Here is a 19,588-nt window from a genome sequence, read left to right on the forward strand (position 1 = left end):
GTGCGAAGAAAATAATCACTGAAGGTTTAAGAAACGGGTCCGCTTGGCGATTAAATTAGCTGCAATTGAAGAGTTCGTCTCATTTGGTACGGTTCAGTAATGGAACTGATGTTTGGGATTGGAGAAGAATAGAACTTAGCTGCCGAATTTAATTTTGAAGGAGTTTCATTAGCCTAGCTATTAAAGAAACTTGAGTAAATGGTTATGGTGGCGAAATCAAAACTCAATCCAATGAACGAAATCAACGGAGCTTCAACTGAAAAAGCTATACATTTGGAGCAGCTATTGCAAAATTTAGTGCCTATTGGTTTAAAGAGAATAATAAATATTTTATGAGAAATCATAAAAACTCGCATTACTTTTTTAATAATCTCGTATATATATGGATATATATGTAAGTAAATTTTAACACTAAAACTTAGTTGTAGAAAAGCTCTAAAATATGGTGCTAAATGAGTGTTTTCTAATCACAAGTGCAAAACCAACACAGAATGACACTAAATTGTAAGCTATGGGAAAATAAAAAAAAATATATTAGCACTTAGGTATATATACATAGTTTTAAATAAACAAAGCTTATTTATTTTAATTTTTATTGTTTTGCCACACATGTTGCTAACTATGTAAGTATGTATGTATGGGCATGAACATTGGATTAACAACAGCTTAGTCGGATAAACAGACATCCAATAGAGGGAATTACTCATCCATTTTGCAACGAACAACCGAACGTAACATACAATACACGACAATATCGGTTTGCCCACAAATGCCTATCGCATTTCTAGGTGAAGAGCGTTGCCAGCCAACCGATTGAAGCTCCACTGAAGCTGAGGTGCCAACTTCGCCGGCATTGTTTACCAAAGCCAAAGTGTTTAAATGTAGTTTATGCGAATTATGTGGTTGACTGTGGTTAATTAAGTGCAGTAGCTGATGGATTTAAGCCCGAAAGACCATACATTGTTGATATGTCAAGGCGTTTAATTAATTAAACCGCGAGTGCGAGTTATCAACTTCAATACGGAGGAATTTGCACTAAAATGCTGGCGGTTACACAACAATGTTTGAATAAATGCATGTAGAAATTGAAAGGGGATGTGGAGTGTGGGTGTGTGTGTGTGTGTGACTGACTGAAAACGATCATATTTCGTCGTTCACATGTGCGCGATAATACTGCTGCCAGGCAGTGCACGGCGACGCTGAGTTTGAGCCGATATTTCAGCGTGAATACAATTGGATGACAACAGTCGTGCGATCCAGTAGGAAAGAAGTTCTGTTGGCGAGAAGACGCCACAAATAGCGTACAGCGGTGTTTTATATTGAAAAACTTAAATTCAAAAATATTTCGAACAGTTTTTGAAATTACAAATAGTGAAATGGTAATTAAGTGCAAAAAGAAAAATATTATTAAATTAAAAGTTAAAATAATTCATTGATTTATTCCAAAAAAATAGGCGAGAGTATTGTTTATATTGTGTGTGGCTTTGCTTTGCAATTTCGTCTTGACACAAGATTTCGAACCAGAACCATTGGAGCCGGAGATATACCAAACGACTACATTAAAAACTACCACTGAGCTGCTGTCACCCATCACAACAACAACTAGTGTGCCCAGCACAGAGGCACCAACAATTGCAACAACAACAACAAAAGAAACACCCATCGATACTACGCCGCCCACTGAAACAACGGAAGAGGATCTTCCAACCACTACGATTACTTTAATAGAGGAGACCATAACGCCAACAACAACAGCAGCAACTACGACGCCGAAAGAGGAGCCTTCACCAACACCAACACCAACGTCAGAAGTAACGATTTTTGACTACCCAACAACAACGACTAGAACGACCACCAGTACAACTACAACAACTCCCAGACCATTGCCATTTATTCCCTCTACAACAAACACTCTAACACCACAGATCCCCACCAGACAACCCGGTTATCCTGTTTATCGCCCAGTGAAACCATGGATTCCATATACGCCACCCACTCAACCGCAGAAACCGACTTATCAGCAGAATCGCTGCTATTATCGCACGCAACCGCATTGGCAATGGAAGTGTGGCTGTAAGTAGCAACAACAACAATATTTGCATATTTTCTTTTATATGTTTGAGTTTGTATGAGTTTGGCGATTATTCACGGCGTTGAGTTATTACCCACATGAGTATGAAAATCCAAATATGGTCGATTTTGATAGTTTTTGGATTCTCAACGCTTTCTAAGATAGATAGATTTTTGTAAACCCAACAAAAAAACAGTGTCCTGAATCAATGAAGTAGCCAACGGAATAATAGTTAGTAGCAAACCTTTTACTGCAAATTAACTAGTCCGAAAATAACTAGAACTACTCCAATTAAAATTTATTTAATTTTGAACAACAATAAGTACATAGAACTTCTCTAACATGAATCACCATAAACCACAAAAGAAGGTCGAGTTAGAGAGACTTCGAGTTACAGAAATTTTCATTAAAACAAAATTTTTCAAAAAGCTGTAAAATAGATATTTACCCACAGTTTTATTTATTTACTTCGCATTAAGTTTTATTTAAATACGTTAAAATATGTTTTCTGTAATTTTGTTTGTTGCAGTTTGCTATTATTGGCTCTTGACGTCTATGTCCCATTCCTTTGTTATATGATTTATGCAATCCATAAGTATAATAACATATTTTTTGTTCTCGTCCGTACGATATAGAGGGACCCTTTTAAAATATGTTTCGATAGTAAAATTTTAAATTTTGTATTACGTCTTGGTCGAAAAGATGGATTTATGAAAGGAGATTTGTATGAAATTTGACTTCTATTGTCAATTCAAGAGTTCGACTTATGGAGAACTTCGACTTAAGGTAGTTTGCGTTATGGGAGGAAATTTTTATGAAATTACAAAGTAGTTGGTAGGTAGCTTGAAACTAGTTCAACAAAGCTTGACACGTACTTATTACATGATTTCCATTGATTAAAAAATAGTTTAATTATTTTTAAAGAATATCCCATAACAAATTAATCAGACCCTAATGTGAATTTTTCTACCACATATCCAAGAGTAAAAGCAAAGGTGTCTCAATATTAAAATGAAGCAACAACATGAATATATTTTAGAATATATTTTTTTATTATATAAATTAGGAAGGATAATATTCATACTAGAAGAAGTTCTGCCAAAAAAATTAAGGATAATCTTAGAGCAATTATTAATGTTTGAGCAAGAGAAATCAGTGATCCAAAGAACGCTATTAAATATCATGATTTGGAAAGATAAAGTCTAAATGACAGAAAATTAAAATCATTATGCATAAAGTAATAATTGGAAATGGATCGTTATCCTGCCTAAACTAACGATACATACTAAATAGCAGAACAAAATTCGTGCACATTTTCGACAATTTTTTTTATAATATAGCTGATCAGGAAATCTAAGATTTGAAGTTATAGTAGAGCTTGGAATTTTTTCTTCTTTCAATATACTTTTCATTGAAGCAACAACGCTTGATATTATTTAATTTTATACTCTCGCAATTTATTTATTTAAATTTATTAATATAACAAACAATTTGACTCATATATTCGGCATATATATGGTATAAAGTCAAGTTTGAAAACCCTAATATTAAGTATATGGGAGATAAATGAAGTTATGACCCGATTTCACTCATTGTTGGCACGGAGATATATTATTAGAAGAAACATATTCCCTCAAAATTTCTTCAAAATATCTGAGAGACTTAACTATAATATCGGTAAAAAATTTGTTAGAAGTACTGAGGTCCTCATATTCGATATATAGGGTCTTGAAAACTTATGGACCAATTTCGATTTTTGAAAGGCCGATGCCACTTCTCCAAACAAATTACATCCACATATGCCCCTTCATAGTGCAATCCTTCATACCGAATTTTACTCCAATAGCTTAACTTATGGCTGAGTTATAGCTTTTTTTATGTTTTCGGTTATTGCCATTTTGTGGGCGTGGCAGTGGTCCGATTACGCCCATCTTCTTAACCTTCTCATGGTGCCAAGAAATACGTCTTCCAAACTTTCATCAAAATATCTCATTTGTACTCAAGTTACAGCTTGCACGGACGGACGGACAGACAGACATCCGGATTTGAACTTCACTCGTCACCCTGATCATTTTGATATATATAACCCTATATCTAACTCGTTTAGTTTTAGGACTTACAAACAACCGTTATGTGGACAAAACTATAATACTCTCGTAGCAACTTTGTTGCGAGAGTATAAAAATCGTTGTGCTTGATTCACTAATAATTGAAAATTTGCATAATATAAACTTTAAAGCGCTTTCTGCTCGAAGCCCATATTTATATATATCTTTACATAATTCAAAGGAAGTAATTATAATGCTCAAGAACGACATATTAACAAACATATATCCCGGAACGGAATTGATGTTAGATTAGTTAGGTGTTAAAAATATTTATTTCCTAAATAAATAAAACAGCCACACCAAAAAAAAATTTTTCTGTAGGCCCTACTATGTGGGTCTTATGTTTTTGGTGTCCCTGAATCCGAATACGAAGTCCTTTTAACCCCATCGGATCATTGTTTTGATATAACCCCAGAAAACAGATATGGCGGACAACGGTTTTAAACTTCATTGAATTCGGTAGAAATTCGCTTCTTGGGGGTTTTCGGGACCCCGAACGTATCCAGTGTCAGTTTTTCAAAATTCAAAATCGCGGATTCAATACGGCTACTTTTTAAAAAGTAAGGTCCAATACGTAATCCGCCACCCCAAGAACCCACGAGTAACGAGTTTCAAGCGAATACGCTGAATTTTTCAAAATAGCGTCCGCCATATTGGATCCGTCATTTTCAATTTAAAAAAACCGACACCTGATCTGATGGGATAAAATAGACCTCTGATTCTGATTCAGTTACCACAAAAACATATTGTCCACATAGTAAGACCCCCAGGTCATTTTTTTTTTGTGGCTGTGTATACGTTTTTTTTTTTGTATATAGGACAATAAGTAACAAAAACTACTTCCATATAAATTAAGATCAGTAAAAAACAATTCTACGAATTCAGAGAATATCACTGGAAATCATAATAATTAATATTTTTACAATTAATAACAGCAACATATGTACATACATAATTTATTATGCATTTAATTGTCTACTGAAATACTATCACTTATACTGAACTCAATGTTTGTGAACTCATATTGCTTATCACTTGATATAATGTGTGGATGGAAGATAAAGTACTTCACAGGGGATTCTAAAGCATTATAATACTTCTTATGAACCAAAATTGTGTAAAATATAAATTTTTATGGGAACCAACAGAGAGAGAGAATTTTAAATATAGAGTAAATGCAAAGGTTAATTAAAAGATTACAGCAATAATATTAGGATATGTATATCCTTAAATATTCCTTCATATTCTTGCTTTAATATTTTAATTTCAATTTGTCTCCTTTCTATGCTCAAAACGCTCTGAGACCCTATCAGATGTATGTAGCATAAGCAAGGTACCCACGAATTAAAGTAAAATGACTGGAGAACTGTCACATGTACATTTCTATACTCAATAGCATATTACATTCGCTCAATTAGTTCTAATTAAACACGCATTAGCGCTTTTACGATTAACATTACAGACGATTTTTGAACTATGCTATGACATATCGTGCTTCAATCATTTTACAACTCATATTACTTGCAATACAACAAACGGGATCATTAAATCAATTGTTAACCCTGGCAATGGGTTAATACAGTTTAGTACAAATGAATTTTGAAATAATAATATTATATACACTTTACTTCTCTCACCCAACAGATTGGCAATATGTAACGCATGAACATTGCTATCGCTGCTGCTTTTACGCCGGTTGCACTGAAGTCAACCGCTATTACTGCCAGCAAACGCAACAACAAAAGTTCAATAAAAACACGAATACATACAGCAATTATTGGTTGTACTATTGATGAGTGGAGCTGCATGGACCACATACAAAATATTTATGCGCCTGCAATTGTGGTGGTGAGACTGTAGTGATGCACAGTGGAAATTGTGTGCGAATTGTAAGCACGTGGCACCTATTTAAGTATCGGGCATGTTTGTAGCTTTTGTGTATATACATTTTTTTTAAATTATTTTATATGGGTTTTTACAATTTTATATGCAATATTGTGCAATATTTTTGTTATTTTTCATTATTTAATATTATGCATGCCTGTATTTGCTCGTCAGTATATCAGTTGTTGTATATACATAAATAAAATTGTATATGAATTATAGCTGAAAATAAAACTTTAATAAATATTGAATGTCAACGATTACACAATCGCAAATTGTTGCAGTGCAACCAACTCGAATTTCATTACTAATTACAGCGTCACAGACAACAAACAATTAGCTACGGCATTACAATAACTACGCTTTAATTGAGATTATAGAAATTACCCAAGTGCAGGAAGCAATCCTTTGCATGCTGTTGACATTGGCAAAAATCGGGGAAGGGCGGTGCCAACACCTCGTACATGATCTTTAGTAAATCAATGAATTTATTCAGTGACTTTGAGTAATCGCCAGCTTCGTAGAGACGCTTGGCGGTGCGTGTCATCAATTCGGTATCCTAAAAATTAAAATAAATTTAATAAAAAGTGAAACAAAAGCCCTCAATGAAATCGTTAAACATTTATGCACGCGCACCTGCATCACTTTGAGGCCCTTCAAAATGTTTGTGCACTCGCCGCAAGTCACGCATTTAATCATGAAATCATTGCACGTTGCCGGCACCTCAATAATAGCGCCACACGGCTTGGGGCCGTCACAACGGAAACGTATGAGGTCGGTTGGCATCTGTTCGAAGGTGGGCCAATTTTCCAAACACGGATCGCAAGTGCAATCGAACCAGTAAAGTTCTTTGAGTTGTGCCTGACGCTGCTCACGTCCTTCCTGCGTATAAATTGGACCATAATTCTCAGCAATTTGCAGCCCCGCCTCAATGGGACGTATGGTGTTCACATGTATGGTTGTGCCGCGGTAGTATCTAGGGTGCAAAAATAAAATAAAGTATTTTATATACATAAAATAACGGTATATAATACCCACCTAACCACACCCGGATCGCAGGAGTGATTGAAGAGCGCCAAAGTCGGATAGAGTCCACCACCAATGAATACCGTCTTCTCGTTGCCATCGCTCTTCTTCGCATGTAATTCGGCCACTTCGTGCGTATTGAATTGTATGAATTGTAGATTGCGCAACATTATGCCGCCGATGATGTTCAAATCTTCAGCTTTAGGTGTTTCACCAAAGTAACCAGCTTCGGCGAGACACTTGGTTAGAAAGCGTGCCATTAACGTGTGCTGGAAGATATTAGAGGCTGGTCGCGATTTTTCATGACGTTCCAGATGTGAGACACGTCTGTAGTCTTCGTGGGGTAGCCTGTGGTACAAAAAATAATTAGAATTAATAAGAGATTAGACCTTTTGGAGTGGCGAATCGATCAAACAACTGGTATAAATCAATTAACTGGTATAATTTTTTATTAAAATTTTCGGGAACGGGTTCAAATAGTGGAATGAACAGGGCTAAGGGATTGCTGTGTCAGTTACCGAACTCTCTATTACAATTGAATGTTAAATCATAGTTTTTTAGGCCAAGGCTACAAGCAATCTCGACATATATATGTCGACAAAGGATTGAGAGATTTTATATAAAACGATTATGGCTTTATTCTAATATTTATATTTTCGCTAAAGTAATCATAGAGTATATGTATATAATAAGATCTTGTGAGTACTTACTTAATTATTTCATCAAGAGGTAAATCCTTTTCAATATCATCTTTAATTTTTAAGAAATACTCCAAAGGCTTATTGGCAAGAATACGCAAAGCCATATGACAATTTACTGAAGCGCCCGAACGCCAAATCGTAGGCAAGAGACCGCATTCGTACTTATGATAAGTGGAACTGGCTTTGGTTAAACACTCTTCGGAGCAGTAGAGCACATCAGCGCACTTTGGACAGGCGACTGGTATGGCGGTTCTGAAAAGAAGTGTTATAAAAGGTATGTTTAGAATTACCCAAAAGTTTTTTAATATTATCTAAATAAAATAAAAATTACCTAATAAAACAATTATCGCAATGTGTTTTCGAGAATTTCTCCAATAACACCGCTACAAATGGTTTCTCCACCAATATCTCCTCACCCACAGTAATGTCGGTGGCAGCACGTGCAAAACGACCCTCCGAGGGGTTCTGATCGAAGCGTACATTATCACTGAGAAACTCCTTCTCATCGGGTATTGCCATTGTCAATTTAGCCTCACCGAACTTCTGTTGTCTAGCCGCCTGTTTGGCAGTTTGAGGATCTCTTTCCAACATTTTAATCATCGTCATGGCATCCAGACTCAGCTTGCTGCGCCTATCCGAAGGCACTTTTGCATCATCCAAGGCGGTGATGCATTTTCTACAATTAAAGAGCGCATCAATATTTGATAACAGTTTTTTTGTTAAATAAAGGCATCTCACTTGAAGCAAGCTATGGTATTGGGGTAGTCTTTCTTTACCATATAACAACGCGCTTGGCGTTCATATAGCTTGTAGATGAGATCCTTTGGATAACCCAGATCGATTGAGCGCTTAACATCAATGAGTGCCTCATCGAATTTCTCCATATGAAAGAGGGTGGCAGAGCGATTAGCCAAGATGATGGCGCGGTCACTTACTGAAAACGGAGATACAAAGGTAAATAAGATTTCAATTATAGAGTCATTCAAAGTTCTAAAGAAACACTCACCTTTATGCTCTGGCAATGCCATATAACTTTTTGTATAGAAAAGCATCGCCTCAAACCAATTTTTAGCCTTGAATGCCTGATTGCCCTTCTCCTTGAGTTGCGCTGCAGTGTCGGCATTTTTTCCAGCAAACTCCCGTTTCACCTGCAGTTGTCCGTCATTCTCACGTACACCGGGAAATTGTTCGACAAATGTCAGCCGCTCGTAATCGTTGCGACATGCAGCTATCTTACCAATCTGCACATCGAAAACGTCCGATTGCGAGTTTTTCAGGTTAAGATAGTAGTCGGGGAAGAAGCCGGTTTTCTCAACCAAAGACATTGTGACTAAAGTATCTACTGATTACTACTTTCTGATAAAATTCTTAACAATTTATATATAAATATATTTATGGCAACTATTTTTAGTCTCTACAATATAAATTGTAGAACTTTTCTTTCACAAAACTGCAGCCAAACTGACAATGTGGAAAATCTGCCCATAACGTGGTGTTTCAGTATCTGTAGTCCAAATATATTTTTAGAATTCTTAAGAGTATTTTTTCGAACAGCAGAGTAAGATGATTATGCTCAGAGAAAGCTCTTCGCTATTTCTCTAGCTTAGCTCAAAAAGAATAGTAAAAATTGTTTTGTTTACAAACAAAAATAGCCATGGAAAGAAGATGAGGTGGGGTCATAATAGGAAGAATAAAGTTGTGGGGAGAAAATTCGAAAAATTACATGTGTATCTTTAGTTTTTTTTCCTCGAAACTAGTCGAAATGGACAAAACTTTCGTGGAGTTTTGAATGCCTTGGTTTTCTGTTCAAATCCCAACTAAATCAAAATCTAAAAAAAATTGTTTCCGGACAATTGTGTACTCTATAAATTCAAAACAAATGTCACACATGGGAAAATAGTTAGGTCTAATATTTAGCCAAACCCAAAGAGTCAATTTCTATACAAGCAACAGCGATATTGAAGATATAGAATGGTTCTTAAAAGCCTTAAGAGAAGGTCTGTAAGATATGATTTCAGATTTTTAACAATTCATTAGTCTAGATCGCTTTAACAATAATAATAACAATAATTTTGGAATTTTGGAGTCTACTGGCCCATACCCAAAAAACGTGTATGTATTTTCATGGAAATGTAAGAACTGATGAATAAACCAATGACGAGGTACCGTCTGCTGAATTTAAGTATATATACATACATATGTATTTGATAAAGGTTTCTTGAGCTAGCGACCATACTAAAGTTGAGACAAGGGTGACAGTCTTATATCCATGTAGGCTTTTTCTTAAAAAAAAATGGGTTTCATTACCAAAAAAAAATTATCTTAGTATAAATTGGAACCGAGACTTGCCACCTAATCTAGAGAACATATGTATATAACTTGATGCGATTTTGAAATAACATTCTTCGGTATTCAAGGCAAATTAATATTGAAGATGACCATGTCGGAACAGTAAGATAGATCACGTTTATCAGAAATAAATGTGAGGTTATAATTACGAATACAAAATTTGAACGATCCCATCAACTTAATGTAAAATAATAACAACAGCGCACTCTGTTGTAGAATTTATGTAAATTTTACTGGCTCTGGCGACATCTAGCGCAAGCGACTGTTAGCGGAAAACCGAATGGTTGGAGTATACGAAAATGCCGTCCGGCCGGTTAAAAGTGTTGTAAACGCACCCATTTGCGGGCAAAGGGGCTTTTTTTTTGTTCAAGGGATTATTTAATATTTTTAATAAAAAAGGATTTATTAATTAGAAATAATTTGAGAGAATATAGAATATGATAAAATATATTTAACATACCAGTCCTTAACTTTAATGTATAGTTTTGCTCCACACAATTACTGTATTCGAAGACACTATATTAAGCTCTTAGAACTTTTATGATTTATAACTCACACACGCATACACATATATCTCTGCATATATTGATGCTCACTTGAGGCACTAACGTGACTCATATTTGACATTCAACTGCTAATAACAACAACTTAGAGGCTTTCAAAATGATTAAACTTCTTTCAGTTCTTGCGAAATTTCTATTTTAAGCCACGGTAAGCGCAAACTTTTGGCGCCAACACACACACACGCCCACACAGCATATATTCTTCTCCACATGTCGCGTTGCTAATTTGGCGCTGCTAGCCCCAAGCGCCTCTTTAGCTCAGTGGCAGAGCACTGGTCTTGTAAACCAGGGGTCGTGAGTTCAATCCTCACAGGAGGCAAATATACCCATAATTTTTGATGGATATTTTATGCAAATAATTAAAGTTTATGAAATTAAAGTGTTTATTTGCACAATAAAATGACCGATAAAGAGTTGAGAAGGTTCGTTGTACTTAAAGAAAAAAAGGTAAAAAATATAATACACAACTATTAACTGTTCTACTGAAATTCTAATTCTAATATTTATAAGTTAAAATTTAGAAATTTTTCAGCAAATTTTTTTAACCAGAACATAGTCTATTTCAAAATATATGTTCACCCTTTATACGCATATATAGTATATGTATGTATGTACATATGTCTGTTTGCTACTGCCACTTTGATTTATGATTATTATTGCGCACGCATTTTAATATTTTTTCGCGATTTTTGCACAAACCCCTTTTTATAGTATTGTGTACCGAGCTCTTAACAACCCTTCTGCATTACAACCAAATTAAGAATATAACTGCGAGGGGTTGCAAACATTTAGATTAATTATGCGCATTTTGACTTTCGAATAATAAATTGCAAATCTCGTTAATGAGACTATTATTTTGCAAAGGGTTTGGCGTTACTGGACAGATAAGAATCATAATGAAAAGTAAATAAATAATCTTAAAATTCTTGAATGTCAATATTTTCTGTTATGAAAATAAAAAAGTAAAGGCTTTAATCACCATGCCTCCTGTGAGGATTGAACTCACGACCCCTGGTTTACAAGACCAGTGCTCTGCCACTGAGCTAAAGAGGCTCACATATTTTCACAAAATATTTTTTCTCAATATTATGAAATTTTAGCAAATAAAAGTGAAGCTTGGCATATAAATTTAGCAAATAAACGAAAAAACTAAAAAACTATTCGTCAAAATTAATTATGTTAATGAAAAAACATTTTTTGTACTGATAATGTCAGAAATATATGTATGTACCTTATGTAAGCATAAATAGCAGTGTTGAAGAAAAGTGAGGAGAAGTAAGACGTGTAGTTCCAAGTATAACTATTTCTCATGAGAGATTAGGTATCAAAAAATAATTACTTTTTATACTCTCGCAACAAAAGTTGCTAAAGAGAGTATTATAGTTTTGTTCACCTAACGGTTGTTTGTAAGTCATAAAACTAAACGAGTTAGATATAGGGTTATATATATCAAAATGATCAAGGTGACGAGACGACTCAAAATCCGAATGTCTGTCTGTCCGTCCGTCCGTCCGTCCGTCTGTCCGTGCAACGGATAACTTGAGTAAAAATTGAGATATCTTAACGAAACTTCGAACACGTATTCCTTGGCACCCTGAGGAGGTTGCTTTCGAAAATGGGCAAGATCGGACCATTGCCACGCCCACAAAATGGCGAAAACCAAAAACTTATAAAGTGTCATAACTAAGCCATAAATAAAGTTATGAAAATAAAATTTGAAGCATAGGATCGTATTAGGGAGGGGCACATTTGGATGTAATTTTTTTGGAAAAGTGGGCGTGACCCAGCCCTCAAATATGTTTTTTGTATATAACTCGCAAACCAATAAAGCTATATAAACCAAACTTTCTGCAGTCGTGTCTTTCAGCCGTTTCCTTATACAGTCCAAAAATTAAAGAAATCGGATAATAACCACGCCCACCTCCCATACAAAAGTTAGGTTAAAAATGACTAAAAGTGGGTTAACTCACTAACGAGAAACGTCAGAAACACTAAATTTTACATAAGAAATAGCAGAAGGAAGCTGCACTCAGATTTTTTTTACAAAATGAAAAATGGGCGTGGCATCTCCCACTTATGGGTCAAAACCCATATCTCAGGAACTACTCGACCGATTTCAATGAAATTCGGTATATAATACTTTCTTGACACCCTGATGACACATGTGAAAATCGGTTCATAACCACGACAACTTCCCATATAACTCAATTGTGAATTCCATCTGATTCCTTCCCTTTATAATGTATACATAAGGAACCAATGAAGATAGCGGAATAAAACTTTACACAAATAGTACATATCATCTCTGGCTTCACTTGTGAAAAAATTGTCGAAAACGGACTATAACTTTTCAAGTCCCCAGATATCGGACATATTGAACTCAGCGCCTAAGGGTAAATTTTAACCGAAAATATTGGTAAATCTCTTAGATAATTTAATGTAATTCAGAGGAAATTGTTTTCTTCTAATAGTGTGTCTCTGTTCCAAAAATTATTAAAATCGGATAATAACATCTCCTAGCTCCCATGTACCTAATTATAGGTTTTTCAAAAATACGGTGGGCTTTAATCTTCATATATGTATTGGTTAATATATGAGATACTATATCTTTGCGAAATTAAGTGCGTGTATAGTTTTGGATATAGTGTACCTAGCTGGTGAAAATGAATGAAATCGGTTCAGGAATTACCTCAGCCCTCATACACTATATAGGACGATTTTCGTTATTCTATTAAACTTTGTGCCGAATTTATAGGTAAATTTGGGTGTTATCTTATTAAAATTTGTTCAATAAATTGCGAGAGTATAAAATGTTCGGTTGCACCCGAACTTAGCCTTTCCTTACTTGTTGGCAATTAAATTCATTCTGATATTTAGTTTTACGACAATTGAGATACACAATTTCAATTTAGTACGGGGTTTCTCAAAAGTTTGACCACGGCACCACAAAGCTTAAGTAAAATTAGCTCTCAGGCTATCTCTACTTAGAATATCAACAACTTTAGTATTTTTGTTGCTGTTGTAACGATACAATATAATTCAAAAGTAATAAATTTTGAGAAATGCTGTCAAGTTGATAGATCTTCACTGGATTCAAACCCGGGTCCTGCCGCTTACGTGGACCCGATTGAGGTAGAAACTGAAATATTACAATAAATTAGAGCTACAAAATTTTTTCCCATACTGAGACTAAAAATATTTGAATTAAAAAGTTATTCAACATAATAAAACGATAATTAATATATGTATCAGTTTATAGGGTGATAAATGATGAAAGCCATTTCCAATAACGCGTCGATTGTTGAGCAAGAATTATTGTCTGTGCGTCTCACCATTAACGGTAATGCTAGTTCGTAAAATATCACCAGATTCTAAATTATTTGTGTGAGATAATGGGATACGGAGATCCAGAATTACAGACTCTATAACTCCAAAGAACACTTGTAGTTAGCTAAAGAAAGCTTTTGTAACAACCAATTTTGAACGAAAATTTCAAAGGCTCTATAAGTACAGAAACTCGATAATAAATTCAATCCTCCGCCTATTTTATTGAATACTTTTTAATAATCCTGAAAACAAAAAAAAATATATTTGACAATTTGAATAATTTTTAGTCATAGGCCTCAATCACAACATCCACATCAGCTCTCGTAACTCCATCAGTTTCCCAACGTGTATGTACTTCATAGAATCCGAGAGACAATGGTACAAAAGCGGTGAATTTGTCATCGATATAATAACGATCTAAGATAAGATCGTGCTGGAAGAATAATAATCGAAATTTTAAGTTTTTGAATAAAATTTACCAGTTTATTTCCAAATCATACATCGTAAGGACAACTGTGATTTGCATTACTGTGACTTTTAAGACCCAAAAAATTGTAGAATAATTCAGCTAACGGATTGCGACGCTTGTTGCGAAAGAAGGCGCAAGCATCAATATGATATTCGTAAATCGGACGACTGCGATAGTCATTGCGCTTCTTCAGTTGTAAGAAGATCTTGAGAGAGTATTGAATTAATTAATATATATAATTTTTTTAATCACACTTGCTAACACACACCTTCACATTATCGATAGGCAATTGCAGCAATTTCACGTAAATCGATAACTCATTGATGTTGCGTCTTACAGCTTTCAGACGACACGTATGAAATTTGGCAAACGATTCGTTCGGCGAAAGACATTTCACATTTGTAATTTTGAATTTCTATGCACGCAAGTAAGCAAAAGACACTTATTAAAGCTGAGTACTGAGCTGAGCTCCGCTAAAGTTGGAAGAAACTTACACTTTCTGCGCACCCAAACAGTATTGCAACAAGAAAAAGCAAGCAACTTGTCTTCGAAAATATCAACATTTTGTGTACATTGGACCGAAATGATTGAACGATGCGATTCAAATGAGTTTTAAATTACTGTTATATGGGTACAATGTCTATAAATACGAGTATTTAGGTATATGTGAATAGAATTGGATATTTATAAATGCCGAATTAAATATTAAAATCGACCATTTAAAATGTAATTATTTTCAAAAACACCGAAAATGCCAGTACATCTTACATACTTATTTCGCCTGATAATTGCATAGTAACATATTCGTAATTAAACGACCTAATATTTAGCTTATACTTGCTCTTCGATTCTCCATTTCTCTACTCGCTATATTTGCGCCATGCTCTCATGACAAAAAATATACATAGAAAAGCGATAAAAAAAGTTATATTACACTACTACAAATTTGTTTGAAAATCTGGTACAATTTGTTCGATTCGTCGATTCGGCACTCTCCAATGTTTAACAAATCAAAGACAGTTACATATTTATAAACGATGGACCAAATTTCTAAGGTAGAATTAGTTTATTAGTACCGTCATACCGTCATGTTGTTGATAGTATTCATATTAAGTACTCGTAGGTCAGTAAGTATTCGTACTCCGTAATATGAGTCCTGTAACAACATATCAAAGGATTATGATAATTGACGAATTTTAAAATAGACCTTTAAGGTCCAGGTACATTTGTGATGCCTCCTGTGAGGATTGAACTCACGACCCCTGGTTTACAAGACCAGTGCTCTGCCACTGAGCTAAAGAGGCACATAAATAAATATCAAATTAATAATTAATTATGCTTTAATATCAAATTGCAAACTTTAATGAATTAATTAAAATAAAATCGAAGATGCTGAATTCAATAGTTATCTAACTAAGATAAAACGGAGAAAAAAGAAAGAGAAATGCTTGACAATTGATATTTGAAATCTCTCCTTGATCATGTCTAATTAAGCATTATTTAAAGTGTACCTAGGCAGTTGGGAAACCAATCATTAAAGATCTATTTGAACTAAGCTTGCACTAAACTGCATCTCTGTTACTATACTCTAGGAAGATCTTAAAAGTTTGTAGCTCTAAAGTTGACTAATTAAAAAACGTCCAACACAACTGAGATGCCTCCTGTGAGGTTTGAACTCACGACCCCTGGTTTACGAGACCAGTGCTCTACCACTGAGCTAAAGAGGCTCTTAAAATACACTTCCAACAATTTTCATGCATTTCAAATTTTTCAAGATAAGATGGTTACTTAAACTTTCATTCTTTAGTGTTATAGTCAAATAAGTCAGTAATTATAGTGATATTTTGTACCATATTGTATGTTGATAATTAATCCAAGAAGTAGAATACTAAAATTCATTATATGATTGAAAACGAACACAACAAAAAGGGCGCATGAAAGGAGTACAGACGAGTATTGGCTTATCAGCGATTTATACTCAGTAATAGGTACTCATCCGCAAGATCTAATTAGCTATAGGTTACTTTTAGCAACGACTTATAACAATTTATTTAGCAGAACCGAAATTATGAAAATTTAAGAGGTATATTATTAAATACTCTTATGACATGAGACATCTTACGGAACATAAATAGATGTTCTAAGAACATACATAATGTCATTCACTCTTTCCTAGTAACATTTTCAAGAGATGTCCAACTGAATCTCCGAAAGTCAACCCACCACCATAGCAGATGAAGTGCATGAGTTGGTCAGAGGGGCTAAAATAATCTTATAACAATTGCGTTCTGGAATCTACAGCAATTTAGCAATCATACGCCGTCTGTATATCACACCATATCTATCTCTGCATGAAAAGAGAGTAAACACTCCACATTTATTGACCTAATATTAGTTGACGTCGAAGACTAGTTCCAATTTAAGTATTATACATTAAACAGGGTTAACGTAGTTCATACACTAAATTCAGTTATCGTCTTTGGAATCAAAAGTTGTTACGCATATATAAATAGTTCCGATACCTCAACCTCTTTACCCTCTGTGATGCCACACAAAAAGCTGAATAAGCTATAAGGAAACTCCCAACATATGGTACATATCAGCTTCCTCCTACACATACCTTAAAGTTAGTTCTGGGCTAAAGTCAGTTTTCAACTAATGTTCCTAGGACACAACACAGGATTGGCTCTAAAGTGAAGAATCATAAGCGCACAACTTTCATATCTGATCATGTTCTCAACATCTCAAGTTCAGTTCTACGTAAATTTCAGGATGTTGTAAAAAAAGTTGAAAGCGTGTCTCGCATATGCCTCCTGTGAGGATTGAACTCACGACCCCTGGTTTACAAGACCAGTGCTCTGCCACTGAGCTAAAGAGGCACCTGAGATTGTATTCTTGTATAAAAAGCCTGACTTGTTTAGTTTTAGTAAAAGCTTTCATGAAGACACTTATCATTTCTAATTACTTTAAAAGCAATTCTATGTATAATACGATAAAGTTTCGTCTGATTTGCAGACCTCGCTGACATTACACTATCTCAACGACGATTCACTGTTAGTTTTTAGGTATGCAGATAGAAAAGCACTGTATTCTTACAATTTCTTTAAAACAAAGTCACTTGAATTCTTTATTCATTTATTTCAAAATCACATGCCGGCAGTCCATTAAATGTTTCCTTCTCTTCTCATATATATATATATATATTTAAATTTCACGTTTGCAAATCTACACAATAATAAAATGCATTTCCCCGTCGTTCAATCTGTTGCATTCAAGTCATTCACATTGCACTGCTCTTGACTCTCCTGCGGCCCGCTGTTATCGGGCATATCGTGCATGGCAAATGGTCGTGGTAATCCCTCTTGTGACTCTCTCTTCGGTGTACTCCATGAAAATTTCGAAAAGCTTACGTTTATTTTGCCACCATTCCGCATGCTCGCCCAGGGCCGCACCGCTGGCGTACCGATACGCTGGCCCGTTACATTGGTGTCGTTGATTGTTGCCGACGGTGTTGACATTTGAGGTGTTGCCGGTGATTTGGTGTATGTCTCCTTTCGCACACCCACCATCAACGCTTCACGACGCGCATTCTCCTGAAACTGCTTGACTCGCTCTCTCATTGCCGTTTCGCGTTTTATTTCTTTGTCGATTTCCGTACGCCGCTTTTGCTCAAATCGCTCTACAACTAGCTTATCACGCTCTTTATTACGCTCCACAATTAAATCGGAAATCTCTAAACGCTTTTGCTTCAATTCGTCTTTGGAAAGCTTTTGAAACACTTCTGGCCAGATGCCTTTCTGCTTCTTGACGAGCACGATACGCGCTTCATTCTTGAAAATGCGACAAAAACTGGATAACTCGTCGATCTCGTGCATCAGATGGCGTTCGAAGAATATTGGTGGATTATTGAATTTGATATATTGTGACAGTAGCACCACATCCGGTTTACGCGTGATGAGCCGATTCAATTCGATAATTATTTTGATATCTTCTTCGGTTTGTGTTACTTGCACCATGGCGGTTGGATTGTAGACTGTCTGTGACACCGTCAATGTACTACTGTTGTCAGCGGCAAATGTTGACCTCTGTCTGTTGATCTGGGCGAGCTCGTAGTGAATAGTAATTGTGCTTTGTATTTTGTCTGTGCTTTCATTGATTGCTGTCGCTCGAATTTGATTTGTTTTGACTTCCGTGTTTGTTTTATACTTCAAAGAATTGTATCACAATATTTATTTACTTTTTCTTTCAATACCTGTCTACCGCATTCGATAGATTTATCGACCAAACAACAATGCATAGTTGATAGCTTTTCGTCCTGTTTGGTCGCTGGAGCAGCGAAATGACGACCACCCGGCTTTGCATAAAAGTTTATGTAGGTACTAATGTATACTAAGGGGTGGTTCAACAATAGGCTTACGAATATTTCATATTATTTGAACCTTATTTAAGGTGAGAGTATTTTTAGTTATTTTATTCTGCTATACTTGAATACAATATTGCAATTCACGTCGAAAAAAGCTAAAAGGCTTTTAGTTTTTGCCTGAATTCTAAACTTGCATGGTTCCATTGATTTCGATATATTTATGACATTAAAGTGAAAGCCATCATGACTTTTATGTGACATACCAGCAATGAGAGAGTTATGATTGCTAAACTCGACGTCTTAAATGAAACGAACAGTCCAACGACAAAACATTCCTATCATGTCTGTCAGAAGAACTCCAAAAATAATAGGACGAAAATAACGGAATCTCTGTTTTTGCTATTCTTGCGGTATTCATATGGCTTTATAGCTTATTTTGAGATCTATAATTCTACCACATTGTAAAGAATGCCTGCAAAGATCAAAATCCGATTATTGGTAGACGGATTACCACGTTCATCTCTAATGTGAATATATCTCTACTATTTCCGAGCACAAAAGTAGCTGATTATTCTATTCAGGTGCATTATTTTCAATTCCACATCAGACCATTATATACTAGAAGGTACTAATTACACCCTACGTGCAGATTTCTGGTTCAAATTGCCTTAATTTAAACAAAAGTAACTTTTTGAAGATTAAGAAGAAAAATAACTAAGAATATAAA

General features: G+C 35.1%; 4 protein-coding genes and 5 non-coding genes across 9 annotated transcripts; 2 read left to right on the top strand and 7 right to left on the bottom strand.

Moving 5' to 3' along the window:
• Nucleotides 1–1,218: 1,218 nt before the first annotated feature.
• On the top strand, nucleotides 1,219–6,314 carry LOC105218693 (integumentary mucin C.1-like). The gene is made up of 3 exons (XM_011194431.3): nucleotides 1,219–1,379; nucleotides 1,455–2,073; nucleotides 5,824–6,314. The coding sequence occupies exons 1-3, from the start codon at nucleotides 1,377–1,379 to the stop codon at nucleotides 5,970–5,972; spliced, it is 771 nt and encodes a 256-aa protein (XP_011192733.2). The 5' UTR covers nucleotides 1,219–1,376; the 3' UTR covers nucleotides 5,973–6,314.
• On the bottom strand, nucleotides 6,094–9,261 carry LOC105218694 (SET and MYND domain-containing protein 4). Its single transcript, XM_011194432.3, has 7 exons — nucleotides 8,797–9,261; nucleotides 8,529–8,724; nucleotides 8,122–8,466; nucleotides 7,800–8,042; nucleotides 7,102–7,437; nucleotides 6,700–7,039; nucleotides 6,094–6,622 (listed from the first exon to the last, which is right to left on the bottom strand). Exons 1-7 carry the CDS (start codon nucleotides 9,113–9,115, stop codon nucleotides 6,428–6,430), a joined length of 1,974 nt encoding a protein of 657 aa, XP_011192734.2. The 5' UTR covers nucleotides 9,116–9,261; the 3' UTR covers nucleotides 6,094–6,427.
• Nucleotides 9,262–10,949: 1,688 nt separating this feature from the next.
• Trnat-ugu (transfer RNA threonine (anticodon UGU)) lies at nucleotides 10,950–11,021 on the top strand. The gene has a single exon. It is a non-coding gene; the product is annotated as a tRNA-Thr (tRNA).
• A 662-nt stretch (nucleotides 11,022–11,683) lies between these two features.
• On the bottom strand, nucleotides 11,684–11,755 carry Trnat-ugu (transfer RNA threonine (anticodon UGU)). The gene has a single exon. It is a non-coding gene; the product is annotated as a tRNA-Thr (tRNA).
• A 2,520-nt stretch (nucleotides 11,756–14,275) lies between these two features.
• On the bottom strand, nucleotides 14,276–15,274 carry LOC105218700 (uncharacterized). The gene is made up of 4 exons (XM_029044497.2): nucleotides 14,993–15,274; nucleotides 14,767–14,913; nucleotides 14,530–14,703; nucleotides 14,276–14,462 (listed from the first exon to the last, which is right to left on the bottom strand). The coding sequence occupies exons 1-4, from the start codon at nucleotides 15,059–15,061 to the stop codon at nucleotides 14,313–14,315; spliced, it is 540 nt and encodes a 179-aa protein (XP_028900330.1). The 5' UTR covers nucleotides 15,062–15,274; the 3' UTR covers nucleotides 14,276–14,312.
• Nucleotides 15,275–15,730: 456 nt separating this feature from the next.
• Nucleotides 15,731–15,802, bottom strand: Trnat-ugu (transfer RNA threonine (anticodon UGU)). The gene has a single exon. It is a non-coding gene; the product is annotated as a tRNA-Thr (tRNA).
• A 351-nt stretch (nucleotides 15,803–16,153) lies between these two features.
• Nucleotides 16,154–16,225, bottom strand: Trnat-cgu (transfer RNA threonine (anticodon CGU)). Its single transcript has one exon. It is a non-coding gene; the product is annotated as a tRNA-Thr (tRNA).
• A 1,080-nt stretch (nucleotides 16,226–17,305) lies between these two features.
• On the bottom strand, nucleotides 17,306–17,377 carry Trnat-ugu (transfer RNA threonine (anticodon UGU)). The gene has a single exon. It is a non-coding gene; the product is annotated as a tRNA-Thr (tRNA).
• Nucleotides 17,378–17,596: 219 nt separating this feature from the next.
• LOC105218692 (dynein axonemal assembly factor 4) lies at nucleotides 17,597–18,710 on the bottom strand. The gene has a single exon (XM_011194430.3). It carries the CDS (start codon nucleotides 18,512–18,514, stop codon nucleotides 17,756–17,758), a length of 759 nt encoding a protein of 252 aa, XP_011192732.2. The 5' UTR covers nucleotides 18,515–18,710; the 3' UTR covers nucleotides 17,597–17,755.
• Nucleotides 18,711–19,588: the final 878 nt, after the last annotated feature.

This window comes from Zeugodacus cucurbitae, chromosome 6 (genome assembly GCF_028554725.1).
Source record: "Zeugodacus cucurbitae isolate PBARC_wt_2022May chromosome 6, idZeuCucr1.2, whole genome shotgun sequence".
Lineage (NCBI taxonomy): Eukaryota > Metazoa > Arthropoda > Insecta > Diptera > Tephritidae > Zeugodacus > Zeugodacus cucurbitae.